We start from the raw sequence: 14516 nt of genomic DNA on the forward strand, positions 1-14516 counted from the left end.
TCCAGCCTGTTGACCCCAAAAAGTATAAAATTTGCACGTTGTAAATACCAAACTAAATGTCTCTGGCATTATGTCGAAGAGACGTAAAAAGATAATTTTCTTTTTGGGAGTTCAGCCAACATATCCCTACACATTATGTCTACAAACAAAATGTCCTCTCTCCAGTGTTAACCATTTAGTTCATGCTATAATCACTAACTGTTGATCATTAAAAGTAACTAACTGTAATGTTAACTCCAAGTCTTGGGACTATTTAAAGGCATGCTGCTGTGGACCAAATTAAAATATAATCAAAATAATACCACTGTAATTGAAATCTACTTTCCAGTGGGAAAAAAACATTTTCAATTTTAGATCCCTGTCATGGTGCAGTTGAAGCAAATGAGCCTGCCATTAAGCCTTTTTGGTCAAGGTGTTCCTGTCCAATCCCAAAGAAAGAATGACCCAAACACAACAGCAGAGTGTAGTGTGGGGATAAAGAAATAATATAAAAATAATAATGTAACCCATTTTTGCAGCATCTTATTCACTAGGAAACTATGTGTCCTGTTCTGTACACTAAGAAATTCTATTTCCACACCAGTACATTACAGATCAGATTGCAAATATCACTTGTTATGTTTATCATAATTGCAAGCATTTTGACAAAACCTATCATTTGTTTTAGTGGACTGCTGCCAAGAAAAACACAGACAACAAGTAAACATGACAAAATAGGAACTTACTGTTGTGATGCAAATTGCAGCTGACCTATCATTTCTGGTTAGAAGCATGTTAATTATTGATAATCTGTTCCTGTATATGGTTGAAATAAAGTCATGCAGTTGATTTGACCTCTAGGACATAGTTGCATCTCTGTTATCTGTTTATATCTGTTCTCTGGTATTACACATAACATGTAACAGTGGTGGTATGGTTTGTACTGTCTTCTTTATAAAAAAAAAAGATTCCTGACACCTCAGTACCTTTTGCACCTCTGAATGTTAAATAACCTTAATTACTTTTTTGACAGGTAGTCACACTTTTACACTGCTGTGCATGTTTTTGTCTTACATTATATGTCTCACAATAAATGTCAGAACACATGTCATACTAGCCCCAACAGTAATTGATTATGCAATGTAATATGTCTGATGGATAGAAGTACACTCATGGTTGACAACTTTTAATACAGATCTTGGTAGGGTTGAGTTCCTTGCTTGACCCTTGCGATGAATCCCTTTCAAGTGACATTTTGAGCAAGACCAAGTTACTTACATGGTTGCCGGCCAAAGCACACCATTAGCATTCAGCATGTGCACACTCTGGCTCTAACTGCAAGCCAAAGATGAATACAAACTGTCTTTATGCACCATAAAAGTGGATGATTGTGATTCTCATCTCTTGCCACAGTGTACAGTGATAATGCTGCAGAATGTATACATTAACTGACCTTCTCACTGCACTTCAAGTTTGGACATCTAGAGCTAAATATTCCTTAACGTCTCTCAGAAAAACATCTAAATTTGTGTGTGAAGTGCAGGCAAATACAAAACGCATGGAAAATATTGTGAACATGGTCTCCACTACCTTGTAAAATCTCTTGAGCCTCTCAGTGGTGACATTCATGGGATCAGCAAGGAAAAGGGAAAGAGGGCTTGAGTGAACAAACCCAAACATATCTAAAAAGACAAGAATAAAAATACACACATACACACAAGTGAAGGCCAGTCTGCACCTAGAAAGAAGTAAACATTTGGTTACTGGTATTTGTTATAAATGAACAAATGTAGATGTATGCAGAAATTGCTGTTAGTCAATGTACTGTAGCACCGGTCATCTGCCTCTCCTGTTTTGATATCGCCTACAGTGACACTGGGCCAACACTGCAGACATTTCTCTCAATTGTGCCGTATCAAAGTGACAGAAATCGACTCAGGGAGAGAGCTTTGGAAAAGTGATGTCAATAATTTCTTTCTTGATGAGGTGGCAAGTGAAATGCATGAGGCTTAATTTACACTATCAGACTTATAAAGATTTAAAGTAGATTCTTTCTAGACTTTGATCTGCATAGTGAAATTGACATGGTTTTGGCTGCTTTGCAAATTGGAAGAACCCTATTGATCCGAAGGAAAACTTTGTTAAAATTCTTTCTATCTATTGTTACAACCCAGATCTCAAGCTGCAACAAAAGAGGAGGATGCAACTGAGCTTAACAATAATAAACTGAAATGTATTAATACAAGCAACAAAGGATTAACAATGAGGTTTATTAATCAGTCATATCAGTAGTGTAAGATGGCGCGTGTTGTCAAAGTAAAAACAGAACAAAACTAGAAGATGGCATGGCAGAACGGGGTAGAAGGCACAGGAACCAACACTGGCGTCTATACAGGCAGGCTTAAGTAATTGGGCTCACTGGTCAGGTTCTTTGTATCTATCTATCTATCTATCTATCTATCTATCTATCTATCTATCTATCTATCTATCTATCTATCTATCTATCTATCTATCTGTCTGTCTGTCTGTCTCTCTGTCTATCTAAAATATCTTTATTTGCATTAAAGTTGATGTACATTGTTGCTGAAACTCAATTAGGGTTACATAATAAATATTACAGATATTAGTAGATAACATCAATTGTATGTATCACATTTTTATTAATCCCAATCACATACTTTATTTATTGATAAAATTGAATCAAATCAAATCAAATTGTAAAGTGTAAAATCACCAGCTGTGTGGTCCCAGTACACTTTACAGAAAACAGAGACACATAAAGTTTGCAGAATTGGATAAAAAAAGGCTAACAACACATAAGAAACACATTAAAAAACAACAATAAAATACACAATTATAAAACTAATAATAAATACAATAAAATAAAAGACTATTAAAATGTATAAAAATTCATAAAATACCCTAGCCCAAACTGTAAGCCTTCTCACAAAATATAGAAAATAGATCCCTAACTAAAAGCTTTACTAAAAAGAAACGTTGTTAGCCTACTCTTAAATATGGAAATGTTGTTTGCTTCCCAAACCCAGACAGGGGTCTGATTCCACAGCCGAGGTGCCTGATGGCTAAAGGCTCTGGCTCCTATTCTACATCTAGAGACCCTAGACACTACAAGTAGCCCTGCATTTATGTCAGAAGAAGTATTTTAAAATCAATTCTCATTTTTACTGGGAGCCAGTGCAAAATTACTAAAACAGGGGTGATATGATCTCTCCTACTGATTCTTGTCAGTATGTGTGAAGCAGCATTTTGTATTAACTGGAGAGAAAGCACGGAGTTACAGTAGTCAAGCCTTGAGATAACAAATGCATGGACAGTTTCTCTGCATCATCTTGATGCAGAAGGTTTGTAATTTTCACAATATTGCAAAGGTGAAAATAGGCAGTCCTTGTAGTTTGCGTGAAAAGACAGGCCTTGCTCAAAAATATCTCCCAGATTCCTCACGGTGGTGCTGGAGGCCAAGGCCAATGCCATCCAAGGTAACTATGTCTGCAGACAATGTGTCTCAGAGGAGTTTGGGTCCAAGTACTACAACCTCAGTTTTTTCAGAGTTCAACATCAAGAAATTATAAGACATCCAGATTTTCACATGCTTGATGCACATTTGAAGCCTAGCTAACAGGTTGGTTTCATCAGGTCTGATAGAAAGGTACAACTGAGCATCATCAGCATAACAATGAAAATTTATACTGTGGTTCCTAATGATATTACCTAGCGGAAGCATATATAAGGTGAATAATATAGGTCCAAGGACTGAACCTTGTGGAACTCCATGGGTTATTATCTTTTACATGTACAAACTGGGTGCGATCTGATGAGTAGGATTTAAACCAGCTTAAAGCAGTTCCTTTAATGGCAATTAAGTGTTCAAGTCTCTGTAGTAAAATATGGTAATCAATTGTATCAAATGCCGCACTTGGATCTAACAAGCCCAATACAGAGACTAGTCCCTTATCTGATGCTGTTAAAAGATCATTAGAGATTTTCACCAGTGCTGTCTCTGTACTATGATGCATTCTGAAACCTGACTGAAATTTTTCGAATAAGTTGTTGCTATGCAAAAATTCACAGAGTTGATTTGCCACAATTTTTTCAAGGATCTTGGATATGAAAGGAAGGTTTGATATCGGTCTGTAACTGTCTAAAACCCCTGGATCAAGAGCAGGCTTTTTAAGAAGTGGTTTAATAACCGCTTCCTTAAAAAACTGAGGATCAATTTGTGAGGGATTGACATTAGCGTAGGAGTCTATAGGAGGTATTTTGAAACACGGAATTGAGTTACACACTGATGCAATTGAATCCTTAAACTTGACTACAGCACCATCAGATAAGGATCTAGTATAGGCATATTTTCTTGGTGGCTTGAAGTCCAACAATTGGAACTCAAAAGATAATAGATAGTGGTCAGATAAAATGGGATTATGAGGAAAGACCAATAAGCTTTCAATTTCAATATATGTTAATACTAGGTCAAAGCTATGATTGAAACAGTGTGTGGGTTTAACACTGACAGAAGCCAACCGAATCAAGCAGTGAACTGATGCAGTGCTTAGGCTGTCATTCTTGACATCCACATGAATATTAAAATCACCTACTATCGTTACTTTATCTGTTATAAGGACTAAGTCAGATAAAAATTCTGCAAATTCTGATAAAAACTCGGAGTAAGGACCGGGAGCACAATAGCCTACACGATAACAAATAAAATCTGCTGCATAGTGGTCCAGATCGGGTTTGAAATACCAAGAACAATACTTTCAACAAAGCCATAACTTAGTTTGGGTTTTGACTTAACTAAAAGGTCTGGATGAAAAATAGCTGCATTCTGATTCTGATTCTGAGTGTAGTCCTGTACATCACTGCAAGCTGCTCAGGTGCACGACAGCACCTCCAGGAGGAATCCTTTGACATTGCATACTCGAAGTGAAGTTCTTTTTTTACATAAGTTTTCAGGACATAGTCTGTTTTAAACGTGAAATACGTAATGTTTTCAACTGCAATAATAAACAATATATCGTGGAGGAAAAGAGAATTTCAATAAAATAAAAAGTTCATATGTAGGAACCTTTGATCGTACACATCTTTTCCGCAGGTGGACTGTGTTGGTGCAACATTCAACGGCGTCACTGTCGTCACTTCCGCCCCACGTGAAACGCTCAGTACATGTGAGGAGTCGTCGCCACATACATACACACACAGCAGGCTTCTTCATGTTTACAGGCAACTAGATCACATATTCTCATTTTATGATTGTCGATACCAGGACTATGGAGCCACTAGAGGAGGAGGCGCTGCTCGGACAGGAGTCAGAGGAGGAAAACAGTGAATTATCAGACGATGAGGTGAGTGAGGTGTTTTCATGTTAACATTGGCTAACGTTAGCCAGCCGAAGCTAACAACTGTAAAAACTGCTCCGGACTCAAAAACGTCGTAGTTTTCATTTATGCAAAAATGTACAGATGAGACAGACTATGATATACTTAACTCTTGTTTTTCTTTAGCTCCAAGAAGCCTTTTCAAAGGGATTGTTGAAACCAGGGATGAATGTTCTGGTGGATAAACCAAAAAAGTTTGTCAACAATATGGTGAGTGAATTCATAATAACAAACTTTAAATGTTGAAATTCTTGTCCAGCTTTGGCCTTGATGAGTGGTTAGTTAAGGCATGTGGGAAAGAAAACATGCTTTATATACGTACATGAACTGACTATTGTAATAAAAATAATAATAGAACTAATTTTGTACTACAATAACAATCGTGGTACTTAACATATTTGATGATGCACTGTATGTTGTGATGCAGGAGGGTTTGAAACAGTGCCTTGCTGACTTCTGTAAAGACCTTCCCTGGGTGGAGAGGTTGGACCTAACCAACCCGCCAGCTGAAGACGTTCTTTTCAAAGTAGAAGGGAAAGTTCCAAGTCTGACCAATGGAGACGTCAATGCTGACGATGATTTCCAGAGGGAGATGTTCTTGTGAGTACCTGTAACTTGATGTGTAGTTTGTTGAAAATGTTTTGTTGTCAAACTATTTTTGACACATCAATCTCACCACAAGGTCCACTGAGTAGCTGCTCTGAAGCTTTTGATTATCATCATGGGATCTTCCTCAGCAGATGGAATTTCCCAGTTGTCATGGAATTGTAGATGTTCAGAGTTACCTTTTTTCCCCAAGCACTTTAAGTACTTCTAATCCACGCTGGTTTAAAGGTTTAAATTAAAAATGTAGTCTTCAATCATATCATGTCACTGTAATTGTTGTTGGTATCACTAATCACAATTTAAATAACTGTCAATTGATAATTTAGTTCAGTTGCTTCTTCATCTAAACTAAATTTCTCAGTACTAAAACAACAGAGAGTGTATCTTTATTCTGTGTGTTTGCTAACTTACAGCTATCGTCAAGCTCAAGCTACAGTCCTGGAGGCACTGCCCCTTTTAAACAAGCATGGCATATCCACCAAAAGACCTGACGACTATTTTGCAGAGATGGCCAAGTCAGACCAGCACATGCAGAAGGTGAGCGGTTTCATTACAATGGTCTTGACTCTTACCAGATGACACAGCAAAACAACACATTGAGAGCTCTTAATTCATATAATTATAGTCGCACACAAATAACAAAAGAGCTTTGCTGAAAGACCTACAGCTGGTTTCTCCTAGTTGTTAAAATGTAGACCAAAAATTTCAACATAATTCTATGTCTTTACATAGACACCGTAACACTTCAACAGATATGTTCTAACATTACTGTAAATATCTTGTTGGATGATGTTGTCTTCTTCCCTTCTTTAATTTATGTCTAATCAGTATGGGCAGTTGACATTTTATTGCACAAATTGATTCAGGAACTGAGCATGGTTGCCATTAATCCAAATATTGGCGCAAATAAAAAAAATTCTCTCCCTATGTCCAGATTAGGACAAAGCTCATCTCAAAGCAGCAGATAATAGAGAAATCGGAGAAAGCAAAGAAACTCCGCGAGCAAAGGAAGTTTGGTAAAAAGGTTGGTATCTGTTTACTGCTGTTACTGTTACTACTCTTATTGGATTACTTTTACCTTGTTGTTGGATAGAATATGGAGTAGAATGTAAACAATGTTGTCTACTTTACATCACCCTGCTACATGTGGTGTTATGGGGTCCCTTCTTAAAAATACCCTTTTAACATGTAGGATATAATGTGACCTAGAGGTCTACCTTTGCACTGTTGTTCATTGATGTGTAATGTTAATAGAAAGTATGCAAAAACAGATACTATACCAGCATCTTTGCCTGTTTTATTAGAGACTTCTTTATAAAGGACTAATACTTTTGGTGCAAATAATTAATATGAATTTTTTATGTGTGCCAGGTCCAAATAGAAGTAATCCAGAAGAGACAGAAAGAGAAGAAAGCTATGATGTCTGCTGTAAAGAAATACCAGAAAGGTGAGGTTTTTTTTAGAAGAGTGGCCGTTCTTCAGTTTTTGTTTTTTTATAACTTTCACTGCACACACAAAGGTGAAAAATGTGCTTCTGTGTCATTTATTGTGCATGGGGGGTATAAAGGGTTCATGATCCACAAAATTGTTGTGTGAGAGTCTTTTCAAATTGAGATTTAAGATTTCTGATCACACCCACTCCTAGGAATGAGTGACAAACTGGATTTCTTGGAAGGAGACAAAAAGACGGGTAAAGACTCTTCTCAGGGCCCCAAGAAAGCGTTGAACAAGAAGGGGTAAGGTGTTACATTTCAGCTGTGTGCACACATAAAAGCAAGTATACTGTTGTTTCTGTTCATCTTAAAGCTAGACTTCTACATATCTGCTCAAATATTCTGGGTCATCCTTTTGAGTCAAGTTTTCAAGCTGTGTATACTAAATAGATGTAGTTGCTAATATTACATCAGGCTCATCTCATATTTTATTTGAAGTATATCAACTTTTGCCTTCAGACGATTTTGAGTCCCATAGGCTTGACTGAGCAGACCACAGAACTCTTTTGCTTCTCAGTCTGTCAAACTGCTAAATCAGAGTTTGGGTTCTCAGTAGGGGTCGACCAATAATCAGCCTGGACAACACTGACTATTGTGCAGATGTAGTCAATAGAACGAGCGACCCACTACACTGCAGCCCCTCCCCTCCCTCCCAGCAGAGCTCCGCACACACACACACGTGAGCGGAGATCACTGTAGATTACACCAGTTGACCATAACTACGCTCATTACTGTAAATAAGTGCAGCAAAACCAGCAGTACTGCATCATTTACATTTACAATTATTCATTTAGCTGACGCTTTTATCCAAAGCAACTTACAATTGCTATTAAGGTCAGAGGTCGCACGCCTCTGGAGCAACAAGCGGTTAAGTGTCTTGCTCAAGGACACATTAGTGGGGGTTCCCAGGTTCAATTCCCATCTGCACCAAGCACTATATTAATCTACTGTCTCATCCACCGCAGCTGTGGAGAAAAAAAACTAAAACAAATATATGTGTGTGTCTATATATATCTATATATCTATATATATATCTATATATATATATATATATATTTTTTTTTTTTTAAAGGCAATTAGTAATGCCTAGTAATGAAAAACCAATAAGATTATAGATAAAGAACAGAACCAATAAATAGTATAAATAAATGTATCAATAAAATCCTAACAATATACAATAAATACAAGATAAATGGCAGCAGGTAAAGACAAAGTTTATGATAATTTATCACTCATAGTTAACAAATCCATCTCTGGGATAGATCTCTAATTCATTTAATTTAGTATTTTAAAGATTAAACATGACAATTAACTTTAATCTTGTTATTTTCAACAAAAATTCAACAAAGTGTTGGAGTTTGTGTTAATCAAAATTCTGACACCAAGATTACATTTTTATTTTTATTTTTTACAGCAAATGTATATCAGGACCACATATCGGCCATCGGTGTAATTGGTTACTAATGATCAGGATCGCCCCAGAAAAAAACACATCAGTCGATCCCTTTTTCTCAGTAGGCCTCATTGTTCGGTGTATACTAAGCACTGAATGTAAAAAGGAGCTATTAAACACACATTCACATATTTGTACTGTGTAAATATGTCTGTATTTGTTTTGGTGTATTTTACACTGTACATCTTGGGATGCAAGACACATTTCAGAAAAATATTCAGATTATAAAGTCACTTCAAAACAAACTGATGATGTTTGTGGCATTTTCACAAAAAAGATACATTTTTTCCTGTTATTTTGACAGCTCCAATGCCAAGAGAAAATACAAGGACCAGAAGTTTGGCTTTGGGGGCAAGAAAAGTGGAAAGAAGTGGAACACCAAGGAGAGTTTCAATGATGTTTCCAGTTTCCGCGCCAAAGTGGCTCATGCAAAGGGCGGCAAAGGAGGGAAGAAAGGCAAAGGAGGACAAAATGTGAGTCACACACACATAAAACACTGCTGACTTGATTTAATAAATGTTGACAATTTGCCAAAGAAAATTATTAAAAAAAACATAGTGCTCTTTATTGAGAGAAGCTCAGTTTTTTCCATTTTGTTTTTCAGAAACGCCCAGGCAAGTCGGTACGCAAGAAGATGAAGTCTCGCTCATAAAAACTGACACAGGCAGGTCAATAGGTTGGATTTAAACCTTTCTTCTAGGCAGGATCTGCCCACTTGCTCCCCAGTCTCTCATCCATATACATCAGGAGCCATTTAGGAGAACATGGGCTTTTATTCTACACTTTTTGTACTATATGCCTTCAGTAAATGTCTGGATTGATATGGAGGGACCCTTCAAGCCACAGACAGAGACACCTTCTGCCATCTACATATAGGAAGCCGTATGAAGGACATGACGGGAGTAGAAATGGTAAACCCAAGAGTTGACTACATAGAGCTACCCAAACCACAAAGTAGTGTTCCAAAAAAAAGAGTATCTGAATGTTACGGAAATAAATGTCTGTTCTTTATTATAGACCAGTTTTTATGTTCTATGGACATAATTGTTTCTCTCTATACCTATTTGATAAAGTGGTTTTAAAGCAACTTTCCGTGATCACACCTCAATATCTACACCAACCTTCTTGCCATCTAATTTATGCTGTGTGCTCCAAAGTGTTTAGTGTCTTCTTTTTTCTAGCTCAGCTCCTTGACTCATTTCTCTCCCATGTGACATGACATTTTATAATATTGAGCAGCTGTTAGTTTTGCCCTTTCCCCACATTAATATGATAAGTATGCGATGGACAAGTGTGCTTCGTATAGACCTGTGTAAATGTTTCCCCTGCAAGTGTTTTTCTTAGCTTGCTAAGATGGAAATGAAAAAGGGCAGCTTCTGGCGATGACAACTTTGTATGATTAAAAAATCTGAACATAGCTGCTCACTTTTTGTAGATTTACATTCTTTCTGTCTTGGTCTAATTTGATGAACGCAGAGCAGATTCTTTGTGTCCGGTGATGTCCGAGATGACTCTGTAGAAATTTAATCTCTTGTCACTGCGGTTTGATGGGATCTGGGGGCGGGAACATAATGGACAGAATCAGCATTCTGGCAACAAAGTTGGATTTAAGTGATCATTACATAAAACCAGAAAACAAATGCTCATTTTTGTGCAGTATTTGCAATATTCAAAACTCATGATCTCAGTCTTCTTTTTTTGAAATTAATAAATGATTCCTTGAAATAGTATCAGTACTCATATTGTTTACTTGCGTAGAAATGCCCCCGTATGTAAAACTCAACATCATTGTAAGATTACCAAAATGAGTTACTATACATAAAGCTGTGCACACAAATCTTTTCATGTTTCATCTCAAACAAAACCCATAACAATATCGATTTATTTTAAAACATACGGTGACACTGGGACTTAAATCATCTAAAAACTTAAAAAGTAATTACTTTTATAACATCTTCTAATAATAATAATCTTTATTTGTAGAGCACTTTTCAAAAACAAGTTACAAAGTGCTTTAACAAGTGTAGAGACAATAATACCCCAAAAACAGTAATACAAGTAATACAAGATAAAAGCAAGAAATTGACATTGAAAAGACTAAAATACATGTTTAAGATAAATATAAAATAAGTACAATAGAATAAAATAAAAGGGATAAAATAAAGTCAAACAAATTGGGAAAGGCTTTTTCTTATAAAAGTATGTTTTAAGAAGGGACTTAAAAGAGTTCACTGACTCAGCCGACCTGATTTCCTCGGGCAGGCTGTTCCAGAGCCTCGGGGCCCTGACAGCAAACGCTCAGTCGAGACTCTGGAACAGACAACAGACCTCTGCCCGAGGATCTCAAGGTACGTGCTGGTGTGTATGGGACTAAAAAGTCAGAAACAAGGCGAGAGGCCATGAAGAGGTTTAAAACTGATCAATAAAATTTTAAAGTCAATTCTAAAACATACTGGGAGCCAGTGTAATGAAGCTAAAATAGGAGTAATGTGGTCATATTTCTTTGTTCTGGTTAAAAGCCTGGCAGCTGAGTTCTGGACAGTCTGGAGTCGATCAATAGATTTTTGGGATAAACAAGTGAAAAGGCTGTTGCAATAATCCAGGCGTGATGAGATGAAGGTGTGTAAAATGGTCTCGGTGTCCTTAAAAGTTAACATAGATTTCTAAGTTGATAAAACATGATTGAACAAGCTTTGTGGTTTGCTGCTCGAAATTTAAATTACTATCAAACCAGACACCAAGGTTCTTTGCAACAGGCTTAATGTGATTTACTAGGGAACCAGCAGATGGCAGTATTTGTTTTGCCGTCTGCTGGGACCCGATGACCAGGATTTTGAGTTCAGCTGGAGGAAATTATTTGACATCCGTTTTTTAACTTCACAAAGGCAGTCGGTAAGTAAACTCAGCATTCCAGGGTCTGTGGATCTGACGGGCAAGTACATTTGTGTTTCATCAGCATAAATATGAAAAGAAATACTATGTTTTCTTGTCTTCATTCTCCCTATTTTAGAAATACTTTTCAGGGACAGAAGGCTATATCATTGAATTTAGGTCATCTTGCTAAAATGCAGGCTCTCTGCTCACAATGCCACCGCAATGTCCTGCAGTATGTTTAATGATTCTGATCAACTTTTTCCTCACCAGTGGAGTTGACACCCATCCTATCTCCTGATTCTCAGTCTGTGGCATTTTATATTTCTTGGTAGGCTCCTGGCGCGCCTTGTGGAAGGCCTCGATAAAGTCAGCTAGATAAGAGAAACTTATATGCATTATCAGTAATACAGATACGATAGTCTTATTTATCCATAATAGAAGAGAAGAGGAAAACATTTATTTAATTTATTTTCAACTAAATCAATGTAAACTTACTGTTGTCTGCAATCACTTCTGTTGGTTTCCTAGACATGGGTTTGTCTGGCAGGACATGCACTGAGAGGCAGTAGACACACAAACACACACAAGATTGTGAGAAAAAAAGGCAACATACAGTGCAGCAATGTAGCTGTACACAGTTTAGTGTACAAAAAGTCAGGTTCCTTGTATGTGAACAGTACACACACTTGGCCAATATAGCTATTTTATCAGACATAATGGCATAAATTGCCAGATATGGTACATGGTGTAACGTTTTATATAAATAAATATGTGTTTTATGTTATGGTACTTTGTCATTTATCCTCTTTTGCAAGCAAGGAATTTCATTCCAACTTGTTCACATTTGGATCCCAGGCAGTGCCTTTATAGTTCTCCGATTTTATTTCCATTTTCTATTCTCTGAGCACTACAAACAAAAATAAAATCAATTTAATAGTCGTCTAGTGTTAGTCCCTGCATTAATGAGACCGAGTGAGAGACAAAATTCCCATCCTTGAAAAGAAATTTTACTAGATACAAATTTCTTGCGTGTGAACACACACACAGTCTCCTTTAGATCCACTTATATCTGTGGCTAAAGAAAAAAGACAGCAGCTGAAAGAGGACAGACTTAGCCTACATTTCCTGTGTGGGTTGATGCTGAATTCCGTGTGGAGTTTCTGGTGTCTTTGCTCTTTCCGGATCGTCTCAACGTGAATAGCGTTTTGATGGACCAAATCCCGTTTCTCGTTCGCTGCCATGCTGAAAAACAGATTAAAAAATCAGCAGTGATACCGACAGCTGGCAAAATAAAGGCGCTCTCTGACGGGTACGAGTTTATACCTGATTTTTATGCGTGTTACCAAGCAACAGTAAACAATGCCTCGCGCTGCAGTACGGTGCCTCGAACACACGGTGGCGCAGCGCGCTCAGATTTGGTCATGGTGGATGAGTTCAGGAGCCCTTCACACATTCACAGTATAATCCTTTACACTGTGTCATACATTTATATCAACTACATTACATCATGCAGTAGAAAGTAACACAGCAGCAGAGACAAACAACTTTTTTAAAACTAAATTTCACTAAATTTTTATGAAGACCATTGTAAATATAATACATTTTAATATATTAGAATGAATTAGATTTGATTTATATTGCGACAATTCATAACAGAAGTTGCATTTTGTCTAGACTGTACTGTACTTTTTAAAATTATTTACAGAGACCTAACAATTCCCACCATTAGCAAGCACTTGCAACAGTAACAAGAACAAGCAGAACCTAGAGTCAGGGTGGGTGGTTGACTGCCACGACTGGTTAGGTTGAGAGAGGGGGTGGAGACGGGTAAAGAAGTCGAGTTTGCATATATTAACATGCATTAATGGGATAAGAATGTATACAGATGAAGAGAGAGAGGAGTTCAGTGCATCCTGGAAAGTTCCCAGCAGTCTAGACCTAGGCTATAGCAACATAACTAAGGTGGAATGTTTCCGAGGAAAGTCAAAAGCACAGATTTGCAGCGGCCATTTCTTCATCCTAATATACATTGCATTTCCTTCGAACCACTACTGTCTTGTGCCATGTTGAAAATGTTTGCCCATCAAAATGTAGTGAAAGAGTGCTGAATGAATGAATATGTTCAGAATGTGAGAAGATGTAGCCAGCCCAAGTACACAGTGATTTTTGTTTGTGTATGTTCTCTTAATGTGACAGATGACAGTTGAGGCATTTTTTTCTCAGGTCGCTCACCAGGATTGTGTAAGTCTGAATTCTGCACAAAAACACACACACACTTTCACTGCACAGGAGTGTACAAGTGCATGTGTGTCTGCTGGCTTATTAGATAAAGAAACTTTTAAGAAACACAAACTACCCAGATGACCAGTGACCCTGAGATTAAGTGCAGTGTGTGTAAAAAAGTGGAGTGGCATTTCTTCACATTGTCTTGGAGTACACTTGACTTCCTCTGCTCTCTGCGGTGTCACGAATCACACATAAATAATAGTACTTTCACATCTTGTAAATAGTACTTATGCTTGGGTGGCTGCTGTGGGTGCGCCGATATCCTTTCAAAGCTGCAGTGACAATCCTTCTCACCACTTGTCTCCTCACATTTCATTTCCCTTTCATTTGGTTTCCCCTCCTCCTCTTCCTCCAGCCTTCCTTCTCCTCACACTGTCCCATCTGCTCTTCTCGGAAGTAATCATTTTGTTTGTACACACTCCCGCCCCTATC

The 14516-nt window shown here is 37.4% G+C and overlaps 2 protein-coding genes across 2 annotated transcripts; one reads left to right on the top strand and one right to left on the bottom strand.

Annotated features, from left to right (window-relative positions):
* Nucleotides 1-5142: 5142 nt before the first annotated feature.
* On the top strand, nucleotides 5143-10341 carry ebna1bp2 (EBNA1 binding protein 2). The gene is made up of 9 exons (XM_038715280.1): nucleotides 5143-5339; nucleotides 5499-5582; nucleotides 5800-5972; nucleotides 6392-6515; nucleotides 6913-7002; nucleotides 7350-7425; nucleotides 7624-7714; nucleotides 9229-9397; nucleotides 9529-10341. Exons 1-9 carry the CDS (start codon nucleotides 5244-5246, stop codon nucleotides 9574-9576), a joined length of 951 nt encoding a protein of 316 aa, XP_038571208.1. The 5' UTR covers nucleotides 5143-5243; the 3' UTR covers nucleotides 9577-10341.
* On the bottom strand, nucleotides 10040-13199 carry fam183a (family with sequence similarity 183 member A). Its single transcript, XM_038715281.1, has 5 exons — nucleotides 13122-13199; nucleotides 12919-13040; nucleotides 12294-12353; nucleotides 12066-12169; nucleotides 10040-10478 (listed from the first exon to the last, which is right to left on the bottom strand). Exons 2-5 carry the CDS (start codon nucleotides 13037-13039, stop codon nucleotides 10383-10385), a joined length of 381 nt encoding a protein of 126 aa, XP_038571209.1. The 5' UTR covers nucleotide 13040; nucleotides 13122-13199; the 3' UTR covers nucleotides 10040-10382.
* Between the last annotated feature and the right edge of the window lie 1317 nt (nucleotides 13200-14516).

This window comes from Micropterus salmoides, unplaced genomic scaffold, assembly GCF_014851395.1.
Source record: "Micropterus salmoides isolate LMB-PRFRI ecotype aquatic unplaced genomic scaffold, ASM1485139v1 Ms_hic_scaffold_13, whole genome shotgun sequence".
NCBI classification, from domain to species: Eukaryota; Metazoa; Chordata; class Actinopteri; order Centrarchiformes; family Centrarchidae; genus Micropterus; species Micropterus salmoides.

Excerpts from the sequence above, each read along its gene's own strand:
- ebna1bp2 (XM_038715280.1), top strand. The coding sequence starts at position 5,244 with ATGATTGTCGATACCAGGACTATGGAGCCACTAGAGGAGGAGGCGCTG. Across the intron at positions 5,340-5,498 it reads GTGAATTATCAGACGATGAG|CTCCAAGAAGCCTTTTCAAA; the intron begins GTGAGTGAGGTG and ends GTTTTTCTTTAG. Across the intron at positions 5,583-5,799 it reads AAAAGTTTGTCAACAATATG|GAGGGTTTGAAACAGTGCCT; the intron begins GTGAGTGAATTC and ends GTTGTGATGCAG.
- fam183a (XM_038715281.1), bottom strand. The coding sequence starts at position 13,039 with ATGGCAGCGAACGAGAAACGGGATTTGGTCCATCAAAACGCTATTCAC. Across the intron at positions 12,354-12,918 it reads CATCAACCCACACAGGAAAT|TGCATGTCCTGCCAGACAAA; the intron begins GTAGGCTAAGTC and ends ACTGCCTCTCAG. Across the intron at positions 12,170-12,293 it reads AGAAGTGATTGCAGACAACA|CTGACTTTATCGAGGCCTTC; the intron begins GTAAGTTTACAT and ends TCTCTTATCTAG.